At 39.1% G+C, this 12,891-nt stretch overlaps 2 protein-coding genes across 10 annotated transcripts in view; one reads left to right on the top strand and one right to left on the bottom strand.

Annotated features, from left to right (window-relative positions):
- TUB (TUB bipartite transcription factor) overlaps window positions 1-12,891 on the bottom strand; it is a 64,348-nt gene that overhangs the window by 15,958 nt on the left and 35,499 nt on the right. The window lies entirely within an intron of this gene.
- Window positions 1-12,891, top strand: part of RIC3 (RIC3 acetylcholine receptor chaperone) — a 59,196-nt gene that overhangs the window by 36,180 nt on the left and 10,125 nt on the right. For 4 of the 9 annotated variants that reach the window (XM_064577062.1, XM_064577060.1, XM_064577063.1 and 1 more), the window contains one exon: window positions 8,465-8,613. The exons of 2 other annotated variants lie outside the window; for them this stretch is intronic. In XM_064577062.1, the coding sequence (XP_064433132.1) occupies window positions 8,465-8,613 (149 nt within the window). Of the gene's footprint in view, window positions 1-8,378; window positions 8,614-9,606; window positions 11,840-12,891 lie in introns of those variants that run through there. 3 more of the 9 variants (XM_064577065.1, XM_064577061.1, XM_064577066.1) reach the window with 3 other exon arrangements.

Below are 12,891 nucleotides of genomic sequence, written 5' to 3'. Positions count from 1 at the left end.
CTGCTTTTATAGCCTTAGAGACTGGGGAGTATATATGCTGGGAGACCTGGGAGGAAATGTTTCAGAATCACAGTCCTCTCTCCAGAGAATATCAAGGACCTTATACCTCAAGGGAGTACCTAAGGGTGTCGTCAAACAAAGAGTATGTGTGGTGGGGGAGTGCTATACTGAAGAAGGCTTCAGGTCACAGAGTGGTCATCATGGTGGATTTGTGCAAGATGGTATTCGTCTTGTTCACACACACTTCCTTGGTTACATTTATTCCTAGGTATTCTTTTTGGTGCAATTGTCAATGGGATTGTTTTAATTTTTCTTTCTGCTACTTCATTATTAGTATGTAGAAATGCAGGTTTCTATAAAAATAGATTTCTGTATATTTGGTATCCTGCAGCTTTACTGAATTAATTTATCAGGTGTAGTAACTTTTTGGTAGAGTCTCTAGGGTTTTCCATATATAGTATCCTGTGATCTGCAAATAGTGACAGTTTTGTTCCTTACCAGTCTGGATGCCTTTTATTTATTTTTTGTCTGACTGCTGAGGCTAAGACTTCCAGTACTGTGTTGAACAAAGGGGCAAGAGTGAACATCCTTGTCTTGTTCCTGATTTTAGAGGAAAAGCTTCCAGTTTTTCACTATTGAGTATGATGTTCGCTGTGGGTTCATCGTATAGCCTTTATTATATTGAGGTATGTTCCCTCTAACCTCACTGTTGAGACTTTATAATGAATAGATGTTGAATTTTGTCAAATGTTTTTTCCTGCATCTATTGAGATGATCATATGAATTTTATTCTTTGTTTGTTAATGTGATTTGTCATGTTTTTGTGGATATTAAGCCATCCTTGCATCCTGGAATAAATCCCACTTGATCAAAGTAAATGATCCTTTTAGCATATGGTTGGATTCGATTTGTTAATATTTTGTTGAGGATTTTTGCATCTTTGCTCATCAGGGATACTGCCCTGAGACCTTTACTTTTGACATAGGTCAGGACTATCTCATGTGGTAGCTCATGTGATTTTCTTTTCTCTAATTTTGCCTTTCTTCAATTCACTGTCTCTTCCAAACAAATGGATTGTTTTTTGTTTTTTTTTTTTGTTTTAACGCTTTAACAGGTCCCCGTTGCTTTTGGTAAAGTATAGAATCTTTAACTTGGCTTACATGGTCTTGGGTGACATGGCCCTACATACCTTTGTTGCTTTATCTTTCTCCATCATTCTCTCTCTGTGCTCCAGCCACACTGACTACTTGCTTTTCCTCTAAAATACCCATCTGCTTTTGCTTCTAGGACTTTGCAGATACTTTTTTCCTTTATTGACTGTCTCCCCGACCCCCATCCCACATGCCTTTATTTTAATTCTTTCTTATAGGTCTCAACTTAGACATCATTTTCTCTTAGCATCCGACCCTGAACCTCAAACTCGGTTAGGTGTTCTCTGATGGGCTCCCATGCCACGCCACCTCGGTTGGCTGAATATTGTAAGCATCCTATTACTTTCTGATCTTTTGTTAACTTTTCTGTGCTCCCTAATGCCCTGTACTCTTCTTGAAGATAGGAAATTCTCATTGTTCAAACTTGTATTCCTGATGCTGGTGCACTGACAATGTCTGTACATTTTGAAAGAATGAATGAGGTAGATATAAAGAAAGTACTTCAAATAAAGCAGGCTGTTTTAGCAATAATAAGAATATCTTCTCTGGCATCTAGTTTGATTTACTCTTTGCAGCCCTATGTGGTTGTCAGTGGCAACTATTATTTTCTCTCTAAGGAACTGTATCTCCGAGCAAGTGTACTCCAGGGATGGCATTAGTTTTCTGTGGCCGCTGTAACGAATGACCACAAACAAAATGCCTTAAAACAACAGTTATTATCTTCACAGATCTGTTAGATGTCCTGCACTGGGCTAAAATCAAGGTGGCAAGATTGCATTCCCTTCTGGAGGCTCTGGGGGAAAATCCATTTCCTTGCCTTTTTCAGGTTTTAGAAGCTACCCGCATTCCTTGGCTCAGTGGACCCTCTCCTCCATCTTCAAGGCCAGCAACAGTGGATTGCGACCTTCTTACATCCTATTACTCTGACCTCTTCTTCCTCTCTCTTCCATCTTTAAGGACCCTTACAATTACATGCACCCTCACAGATAATCCAGGATAATGTCTGTTTTAGGGCCAGCTGATCTGCAAGCTTAAATCTATCTACAACTGTAAGTCCCCTTATATATAAAGTAATATCATTGTAGGTTCCAAGGATTAGGATGTGAACTTCTTTGGGGAGTGGGAAAGGGAACATGATTCTGTCTACCACAGAAGCTCTATGGAAAAGGAGGAATTTGAATAAGCCTTACATGATGAAAGGATCTCCTCTTACACAATTTGGTGGTGGGGGGGACATTTCAGAGGGAGAGGGTAGTAGCATAAGCAGCAAACAAGGTTAGAAAGTCAAGGCATGTTTTTGGAACAGTAGGTAGTCCTGAGTAACTGGAGTAGAGCATATCAGGGCTGGGGTAAATGGGTAGGGAGGTAAGGGAAGAAAAAACTAGAAAAGTAAACTGGGCCCAGACTGGAAGGCTGTGAATGGTAGGCTGAGAAGTTTGAAATTCATTGTCTTTATAGTGGGATGTCTCTAAAGGCTTTTGAGGAGAAATGTCGTGATCTGCTGTACTTTAGAAAAGTAACTCTTCTAGTGACAGGTAGAATGACTGCATGCTAGAAGGTTATAGAAAAAGTTCCAGGGAAAGGTAATAAATAGGTCAGTAAGAGTGGAAATGAGGGTCCAAATCAAGGGGACTTGACAGAAGGGAGAAGAAAAATCGCAGGCTGTTGGGTGCCTGGGTCGCTCAGTTGGTTAAGTGTTTCCCTCTGGCCTTCCCGTCCACTTGTGCTCTTTCTCATCCATTCAATCTCTCTCAAATCTTTTTTTTTTTTTTTTTTTAAGGTTTTATTTATTTAGGGCGCCTGGGTGGCTCAGTCGTTAAGCGTCTGCCTTCGGCTCAGGTCATGATCCCAGGGTCCTGGGATCGAGTCCCCACATCGGGCTCCCTGCTCGGCGGGAAGCCTGCTTCTCCCTCTCCCACTCCCCCTGCTTGTGTTCCTGCTCTCGCTATCTCTCTCTCTCTCAAATAAATAAATAAAATCTTAAAAAAAAAAAAAGATTTTATTTATTTATTTGACAGAGACAGCAATAGAGGGAACACAAGCAGGGTGAGTAGGAGAGGGAGAAGCAGGCTTCCTGCTGAGCAGGGAGCCTGATGCAGGGCTCGATCCCAGGACCCTGGGATCATAACCTGAGCCGAAGGCAGACGCTTAACGACTGAGCCACCCAGGCACCGCTCTCTCAAATAAATCTTAAAATAAAATAAAATAAAATAAAATAAAATAAAAAATTGCAGGCTGGGGCACCTGGCTGGCTCAGTCAGAAGAGCATGTGACTCTTGATCTCGGGGTTGTGAGTTTGAGCTCCGTGTTGGGTGTAGAGATTACTTAAATAAATAAATAAAAAGTTTTTAAAAATCACAGGCTGTTTTCAGGATTCCTTGGTAGCAAACAGCCAACTCTGGGGAGCAAAAATTTGGAGATGGCGACAGAATTTATTGGAAAAGTATGGGATAGCTCATAATATCAAAGGAATAGCTGAAGATCCAGGTTTCAGAAAGAGGGGGAAACAGAACAGCTCTGGAGAGTTAGAGGACAGAAACAAATGGACAGGTTCTTCAAGGACTGCTGTCAGAATGAATTAACATGAGAAGTTTTCAGATCTGGCTTCACTGCATTCAACACCCAGTTTTAGGAGAAAGTACAGTTGTTCCAACTTGGGTCCTGTGTATATCACTGAATCAGTCACTGCAGCCCAGGGATGGAGTGTGGTGATTGGCTGTGGGCCACGTGGCCACCCTTGAAGGAGAGGTAAGGGAAAGGATAGCTTCACTCTAACCTTTACACTATGAGCAAAAGAGGGGTTGGTTCCCCAAAAGAAAAACTAGGTAATAGCAATGAAAGAGAAGAAAGAGATAGAGATGAGTTGGAGATTTGTGGCCCAAATGACAAGATTATAATACCAATCAAGATAAAAACACAGAAGAGGAGAAAGAAGATAAGGCTTTGGTATAAGGATCATGAGTTCAGCTTTAAATATGGTTGAGGTGCCATCAGAACATCTATATGATATACAACAACAATAGGAAATCTGGGTATTGAGGTCAGAACAAAGGAAACAAGTTTAGAAGTCATTTGGCTGGAGGTAAGTAAGGGTCATGGGGAAAGAGGAGATCAAATTCTTTTTTTTTTTTTCCTGAGTTTTTTTATTGTTACGTTAATCACCATACATTACATCATTAGTTTTAGATGTAGTGTTCCATGATTCATTGTGCATAACACCCAGTGCTCCATGCAGAATTTGCCCTCCTCAATACCCACCACCAGGCTAACCCATCCTCCCACCCCCCTCCCCTCTAGAACCCTCAGTTTGTTTTTCAGAGTCCATCGTCTCTCATGGTTCGTCTCCCCCTCTGATTTCCCCCCCTTCATTCTTCCCCTCCTGCTATCTTCTTTTTTTTTTTCTTAACATATATTGCATTATTTGTTTCAGAGGTACAGATCTGAGATTCAACAGTCTTGCACAATTCACAGCGCTTACCAGAGCACATACCCTCCCCAGTGTCTATCACCCAGCCACCCCATCCCTCCCACCCCACCCCCCACTCCAACAACACTCAGTTTGTTTCCTGCGATTAAGAATTCCTCATATCAGTGAGGTCATATGATACGTGTCTTTCTCTGATTGACTTATTTCGCTCAGCATAACACCCTCCCGTTCCATCCACATCGTTGCAAATGGCAAGAGAGGAGATCAAAATCTTGAGGCACACATACTGTGTGGCAATAGCTTGCAATCTTTTGCTGGTCTGAATTCTCTTCTAATCATGAATGGTGTTGTAAGAAACTGTTTCATTCTCTTTACTTTTGGATTCAGAACTTGATGATTCCTCTGGGTTTATAATACTCAAAAGTCTGATCAGGTATCTTCCAATCTGACCTTCTATTTTTCTAGCATCTTGGAATCTGCCATACCCAACCTCTCCAAACCTGGCTGCTCATGCAGCTGTTCCTCATCCTGGGCCAACTAGGCCCTGTTTTGGAAGAGTGGATTTGAGGTTAACTGCATTAATAGCAAGGCCTCTAAGTGGAAATGCCCTAGATCACTGGAGTTATGAGACTGGTTTTCATGTGATAAATCGGGATTAGAGGTAGAGTATGGGTATCATGTATGTAGAGGCAGTGGTTTAATTTGTGATACTGGGTCTGCTTCCTGAGAGATGACTGTAAGAATGGACAAGTGAGAGCCCGAGGATTTAGGCTTCAGGAAAACCATGTGTTTAGAAGGCAGATGGGGGAAAGTGAGCTAGGATCAGCAATCCAAGGAATGGTTAAACTGGGAGGAATACGGAAGTCTTAATAGCCAAGGGAAGAGAATATTTCAAGGAGAGGATGGCCCAGTACAGAGAAGTCAAGAAGAATGAAATGTAAAAAAAGATTCCTGGACTTGAGAGTAAAGTGGTGTTGATGATTTTCACAAGTTTTGGTATAATGATGGAGTAGAAGCTAGATTTCAGGGAGGTGGGAGAAAACAGACGATAAGGAAATGGGGACCAGTTAAACTAACACATAGTTATTGAGTGCTTGCAGTGTTCGTGGCACTGGGCCTATACTGATGAATTCATCAGTGCCCTCCAGGACTATCAAACCAAGTTGAGACAATGAGAAATCTATGAAAACCTTCATTACATAAATTCAGAAGCTGTAAGGCGGACCATGATTAATTGCCTAATGCATGATATGGACAATAGGAATATGCTTGTTTGGAGGTAAAAGAGGATGCTTTAATTTAGAATTTTCTGAGAAAGCTTCACTTGCCTGTTTATGCTTCTCCTAGCACAGCTATCCCTTTTAAAATTAGGGGTTCTGGTTTTCCATGAGTTAGGAAACAGAGTCAAGACTGTTTCATTCAGTAAAAATCAAAATGCGCCGAGTACAGTCCAGAGAAGTAACACATGCGCCCAGGGGCCAGAGCTTTGTGATAAGCACATAGGTTCTTTTTTTTTTCTTCCAAGTTTTTATTTAAATTCCAGTTAGTTAACATACAGTGTAACATTAGTTTCAGGTGTAGGATTTGGTGATAAATCACTTACATACGACACCTAGTGCTCATCACAAGTGCCCTCCTTAATCCCCATCACCCATTTACCCCATTCCCCAACCCAACTCCCCTCCAGTAACTCTCAGTTTGCTCTACATAGTTAAAAGTCTGTTTCTCAGTTTGCCTTTTTTCCTGCTATGTTCATCTGTTTTGTTTCTTAAATTCCACATGAGTGAAATCATATGGTATTTGTCTTTCTCAGACTTATTTTGCTTAGCATAGTACTCTCTAGCTCCATCCATGTCATTATAAATGGCAAGATTTCATTGTTTTTTATGGCTGAGTAATAGTCCATTGTATATGTATAGCACATCTTTATCCATTCATCAGTCGATGGATATTTGGGCTCTTTCCATAGTTTGGCTATTGTTGATAATGCTGCCATAAACACTGGGGTGCATGTACCCCTTTGAATCAGTGTTTTTGTATCCTTTGGGTAAATACTCAGTAGTACAATTGCTGTGTCGTAGGGTAGCTCTATCTTTAACTTTTTGAGGAACCTCCATACTGTTTTTCAGAGTGGCTGTACCAATTTGTATTCCCAGCAACGGTGTAAGAGGGTTTCCCTTTTTCCACAGCCTTGCCAACACCTGTTGTTTCTTCTGTTGTTGATTTTTAGCTATTCTGACAGGTGTGGGGTGATATCTCATTGTAGTTTTGATTTGCATTTCCCTGGTAATGAGTGATGTTGGATCATCTTTTCATGTGCCTGTTGGCTGTCTGTACATGGTCTTGGACAGAAGACATGAATAGGCATTTTTTCTGTTTTTTGACTGGGTTATTTGTTTTTTGGGTGTTGAGTTTTATAAGTTCTTTCCATATTTTGGATTCTAGCAAATAGGCTTTTCTAGCTAAAAAGGTGCCCTAGCTGAGTCAGAAGCCCCCCACAAAGTGGGTTGTTGTAATAGTAAGAATTAGGAGTTCTATAGAGTAGATGAGCAGTTGTGACAAGTCAGGACTCCTGACTTGATAGGAAGACTAGAGCTGTAAGAGGCCTGCTACATGTAAGATTTAACTGAGTGTGGGACAGACAGGCTTCTTCAGTTCATGGCTTTGAGGCCCTTTAGTGTGGAAGAAGTGGAGCTCATGGTGCTTCTGTTTTCTTCCCACTGAGGTCTGTGGAAATGTTGCACCTTCATTTTCCTCACTTGACCATCTTAACATTGGAGGGAGGAACACTTTTTTCCCCTGCTCGTCATTAAGGCTGAAGTTTGTTAGACTAAGCATAAAAAGGAACACAGGCTGGAGACTGGCTGATTAGAAAAAATTGATAGCACCTCTGTGAGGCTATATTAAAGGTCATTTTTCCTTCATGAATTTATATTGCCTTCGAATGTTTTGGATTTTTAAGAGGAGAATAAGTAGTCTCTGTTAAATCCTGCCACTAGGTAAAACTGGTTCCAAACTAGTTTTCAGTCTTCTGAGTAGGACTTTGTCTGCCTATGAGTGTAATGCAATGCTTCCATCTCAAAGAAAATTGTCCTACTATTAATCTTGAGCCTCATCTTATTTTTGTACACATTTGCCCAGTGTTATCCAGCTAAATTGGGACTCAAACCCAGGTTTTCTAAAGTGGAACTTGAGCATTGTGCTTTAAGAATTGCATAGGATGCTATCAGAAGTCTGAAGACTTTAGTTGTAGTTCAAGTGATGGCATTAACTAGCAGTAGGAATAAATGTAGAATTTCCCCTCTGTGGGCCTCAGTTTCTCTGGTCTCGATGACTGATTTGTCAGAATGATCCAGCTCTGAAATTTTTGGATGTATCTTTATTTCTGCATAACTAGATGCAGCCTAGTGAAACCAGGGTTGGGCTAGTAGGATATTTTTCCCTAGTTGAGTCTAATGACTCAGCACATTTTCTTTTGATGACCTTGCTTTGGAGAAAAGTGGCTTATAGTAAATGGGTAATAAGAGTAACAGTGAAATTTCTTAGAGATTAGAGAATGAGGGCAGTGAGGTATACTGAAAGAACACTGAACTGAAAGCTGAAACATCTGGGGTCTGGTCCCCGTATTGGCCTTAATTCATTGTGGGACCTTGGGCAATCATTTGGTCTTTTCTAGGCCTTAGTTTCCCCATTTATAAAATCAATCAGAACATTGAACTAACATATCTAATTACTAGCAATGCATTTCCAGGACCAATTCCTAGAATATTTACCTGCTGCTGTTGGACTTCCTATTCTAGGATCCAGACAGATCATAGTGATGTCTATGTTCATTGCCCAGGAGTTCATTTACCATTAAATGCCTGGGTTGTCTGATATCTCTAAGCAGAGCACAGACTGTGACTTCTGACCAAGAAAAACGGTTGCTGCATCAGCTCCGAGAAATCACCAAGGTCATGAAAGAAGGAAAATTCACTGACAGGCCCACTCCAGAGAAAGAAGCTGAGGAGGCCCCTTACATGGAGGACTGGGAAGGTAAACAGTGTCTTGTCATTTCTTGGTTAGCTGTCAGCCCAGAAAAGAGATCTTAAAAATTTTTTAAAATATAATGTATATATAATAAAATTCACCAGTTGTAAGTGTCTGGTTAGATAGGTTTTGGCAAATGTGTAGAGTGGTATAATTATACCACAATCATGATCTAGGATGTTTCCGTCCTCTCAGAAAATTCCCTTCCCCTTTGGAGGGAATCCCTTCAACTGCCCTGACACAATGTAACCACTTTTTGTCCCTATAGTTTTCTATATAAATGGACCATATTGCACATGCTCTTTTGTTTCTGGCTTCTTTAATTTAGCATAATGCTTTTGAGAGTCATGTGTTGAATGTATCAGTATTTTTTTTTTTTAATTGCTGAGTAGTATTCTGATACATGGATATACTGTTGTTTGTTTTTCTATTCACTAGTTTAGGAACATTTGGGTTGTCTCCAGCTTTGAGATCTTATGAATCAAGCTGCTATGAACTTACATACACATCTTTGTTTGAACATATATTTTTATTTCTTTTTGGTATATCCTAGGAATGAGATTTATTTCTGGGCTTTTATGTTAAGTGTATGTTCAACATTTTTAGAAACTGTCAACCTGTTTTCCAAAGTGGCTTTGCCATTTTGCCTTCTGCCAGTGATGTAGGAGTATTGTAGTTACTCCACATCCTTGGTAACACTTGATATTGTCAGCCTTTTTACTTTTAGCCATTCTAGTGAGTGTATAGTAGTATCTCAGTTGTGACTTTAATTTGCATGTCCCAGTGACTAATAATGATGAACATTTCTTAATGTATTTGCCATCTGTGTATCTTTAGTAAAGTGTCTGTTAACATTGTTTGCCAATTTTTTAATTGGGTTGATTTTGTTTTTATTGAGTTACAAGAGTTCTTTATATATTCTGGATATAGGTTTATTATCAGTTAGGTATTTTACAAATATTTTCTCCTGAACTGTGGCTTCCCCTTTTATTTTCTTAGTGGCATCGTTCAAAGAGCAGAAGTTTTTATTTTGATAAAGTTCAGTTTATCATTTTTCTTTTATGATCTTTACCTAACTCAAGGTTTGCCTGACTCTTATGTTTTCTTCTTCTAGAAGTGTTATAGTTTTAGCTTACATTTAGGCTTTTATAAGCCATTTTGAGCTAGTTTTTATATATGGTGTGAGGCATTAGGACTGAGGTTAATTTTTTTCCATGTTGATATCCAATTATTCCCACTTATTTTGGAACATTTAATTACTCTGGCACGGTGGTTGAAAATCAGTTGACCGTGTATGTATGGGTCTATTCTGGATCCTCTCTTTTTAAAAATTTTTTATTCAAGTATAATTAACATACAGTATTATTAGTTGCAGGTGTACAGTATAATGATTCAACAATTCTATACATTACTCAGTGCTCATCATGATAAGTGATGACTCTTAATTCCCTTTACCTGTTTCATCCATCCCCCACCCACCTTTCTGGCAACCACCAATTTGTTCTCCATATTTAAGAGTCTGGGTTGGTTTGTTTGTTTTTTTTAAGTTTATTATTTGAGGGACAGAGAAAGAGAGCAGGGGAGGGTAGAGGGATAGGGAGAAGCAGACTCCCCACTGAGCAAGGAGCCCGATGTGGGACTTGATCCCAGAACCCCAAGATCATGACCTGAGCCAAAGGCAGACGCTTAACCAGGTGAGCCACGCAGGTGCCCCTGTTTCTCTTTTTTCTTTGTTTTGTTTCTTAAATTTCACATATAAGTGAAATCATGTCTATATTATACCAGTATCACAATGTCTTTATCACTGTGTCTATATATTAAGTCTTGAAATCAGGTAGCGCAAATTCAACTTGTTTTTTTCCCTTTTCTTTCAAAATTATTTTGGTTATTCTAGGCCCTTCATAGTCTCACATAAATGTAGAATCAGTATGTCAGTATCTATGAAAAAGCCCAGTGGGATTCTGATTGGCATCATATTGAACCTTTAGATCAATTTGGAAGAATTAACATCATAGCAATATTGAATCTTCCAGTACATGAACATTTTATATCTCATCATTTATTAGATCTTTAATTTTTCAGCAGAGTTTATAGTTTTCAGTATATAGGTCTTGTACATGTTTTAAAAACTTATGCTTAAATATTTCATATTTTTGAAGATAATGTGTTTATTTTAAAATTTCGAATTGCTTATTACTATATAGAAATACAATTGATTTTTGTATTCTGACCTCATTTCCTATCACCTTTCTAAACACACTTAGTTCTAGTAGATTTTTTTCTTTAGATTTCTTAGGATTAAATTTCGTAGAATTTTCTACATAGAGAATCAAACTGAATAGACCGTTTTACTTCTGACTTTCCAATCTATATGTCTTTTATTTTTCTTGCCTTATTGCATTGGTCAGAAACTCTGGCACAATACTGAATAGAAGTGGTGAGGGCAAGCATCCTTGCTTTCCTGATATTAGAGGGAAGTACTCACATGTTCTCCATTAGTGTGATATGAGCTGTTGGTTTTTCATGGATGCTCTTTTTGAGGTTGAGGAAGCTTCCTCCTAGTGTTACTTTGCTGAGAGGTTTTTTTTGTTTTGTTTTTAAAGATTTTATTTATTTGGGAGAGAGAGAACATGAGTAGGGTGAGGGGCAGAGGGAGAAGCAGACTCCCCGCTGAGCAGGGAGCCCGATGTGGGGCTCAGCTGGGACTCTGGGATCATGACCTAAGCTGAAGGCAGGCGCTTAACAGACAGAGCCACCCAGGTACCCCTGCTGAAAGTTTAATCACAAATGGATATTTAATTTTGGGGAATGCCTTTTGTTAACTGAGATCATATTTTTGCTTTCATCTGTTAATCCAGTGAATTACATTGATTTTTTTAAAAATTTTTTAAATATTTAAACAACTTCACATTCCTGGGATAAACTACTTTGTTATGATGTTCTTCTATATGGCTAGGATCAATTTGCTAAGGACTTTTTATTTTTGTGTTTATGAGGGATATTGGTTTGTGCTTTGCTTTCTTGTCATCTTTTTGGTTTTGATTTCATGGTAATGCATTGCAATGTGTTTCTTACATTTTCTGGAAGACTTTGTATAGAATTGCTATCTTTTTCTTAAACACGGAATTTTCCAGTGATACCATCAGGGCCTAGAGTTTTCTTATTGGTAAGAGTTTATTAACTACAAATTGAATTTCTTTAACAGATACAGTGCTATTCAGATTATTTCTTCTTTTTTTTTTTTTTTTAAAGATTTTATTTATTTATTTGAGAGAGAGAGAATGAGAGAGAGCACATGAGAAGGGGGGAAGGTCAGAGGGAGAAGCAGACTCCCTGCCGAGCAGGGAGCCCGATGCGGGACTCGATCCCGGGACTCCAGGATCATGACCTGAGCCAAAGGCAGTCGCTTAACCAACTGAGCCACCCAGGAGCCCCAGATTATTTCTTCTTGAATGAGTTTTGATAGCTTGTTTCTTTCAAGGAATTTATGTATTTCATCTAAATGGTCAAATTTATTAGTATAAAGTTGTTTATATTCATTTAATGTATGTAATGTATAGGGATGTTCTCTCTTCTGTTTTTTTTTTTTTTTTTTAAAGATTTTTTCATTTATTTATTTGAGAGAGCGAGAATGAGAGAGAGCACATGAGAGGGGGGAGGGTCAGAGGGAGAAGCAGACTCCCCGCCGAGCAGGGAGCCCAATGCGGGACTCGATCCAGGGACTCCAGGATCATGACCTGAGCCGAAGGCAGTCGCTTAACCAACTGAGCCACCCAGGCGCCCTCTCTTCTGTTTCTGATACTTGTAATTTGTTCTTTCTCTAAATTTTTTCCTGATCAGACTGGCCGGAAATTTATATCTTTTCAAAGAACTGTATTTTGGTTTCTGTTTCCTATTTCCTTGATTTCTGTTCTGTTTCCTTCCTTCTGTTTACTTTTGGCTTAATTTGCAGTTTCTTTTTCCAGTTTCTCAAGGTGGCAGCCTTGATCTTTGATTTCCCCTCCCCCCAACCACTTTGGCCATTATTTTATTAATGTTATCTCTTTCTCTTTCTCTTTCTGTCTTCCTCCTCACCACTTCTGATTCTCCAGTTGCACATTTGTTAGACCTTTGAAATTGCCCTATAGGTTGTACATAGACTGTTCTTTTATTCATGCAAATTTTGGATAATTTTTCTCACTGTGCCTTTAAGTTTGTTAATCTTTTCTTTAGTAGTATATGATCTGTTCCTAGTCTCATTTAATGTATTTTTTTTTAAAGATTTTATTTATTTATTTGACAGAG

This window comes from Mirounga angustirostris, unplaced genomic scaffold (assembly GCF_029215605.1).
Source record: "Mirounga angustirostris isolate CCGP_5_RB_7025 unplaced genomic scaffold, mMirAng1.0.hap1 SCAF_13, whole genome shotgun sequence".
Taxonomy (NCBI): Eukaryota; Metazoa; Chordata; class Mammalia; order Carnivora; family Phocidae; genus Mirounga; species Mirounga angustirostris.
Note: the sequence above shows the minus strand (reverse complement) of the source record. Positions and strands in the feature narration are given on the sequence as shown.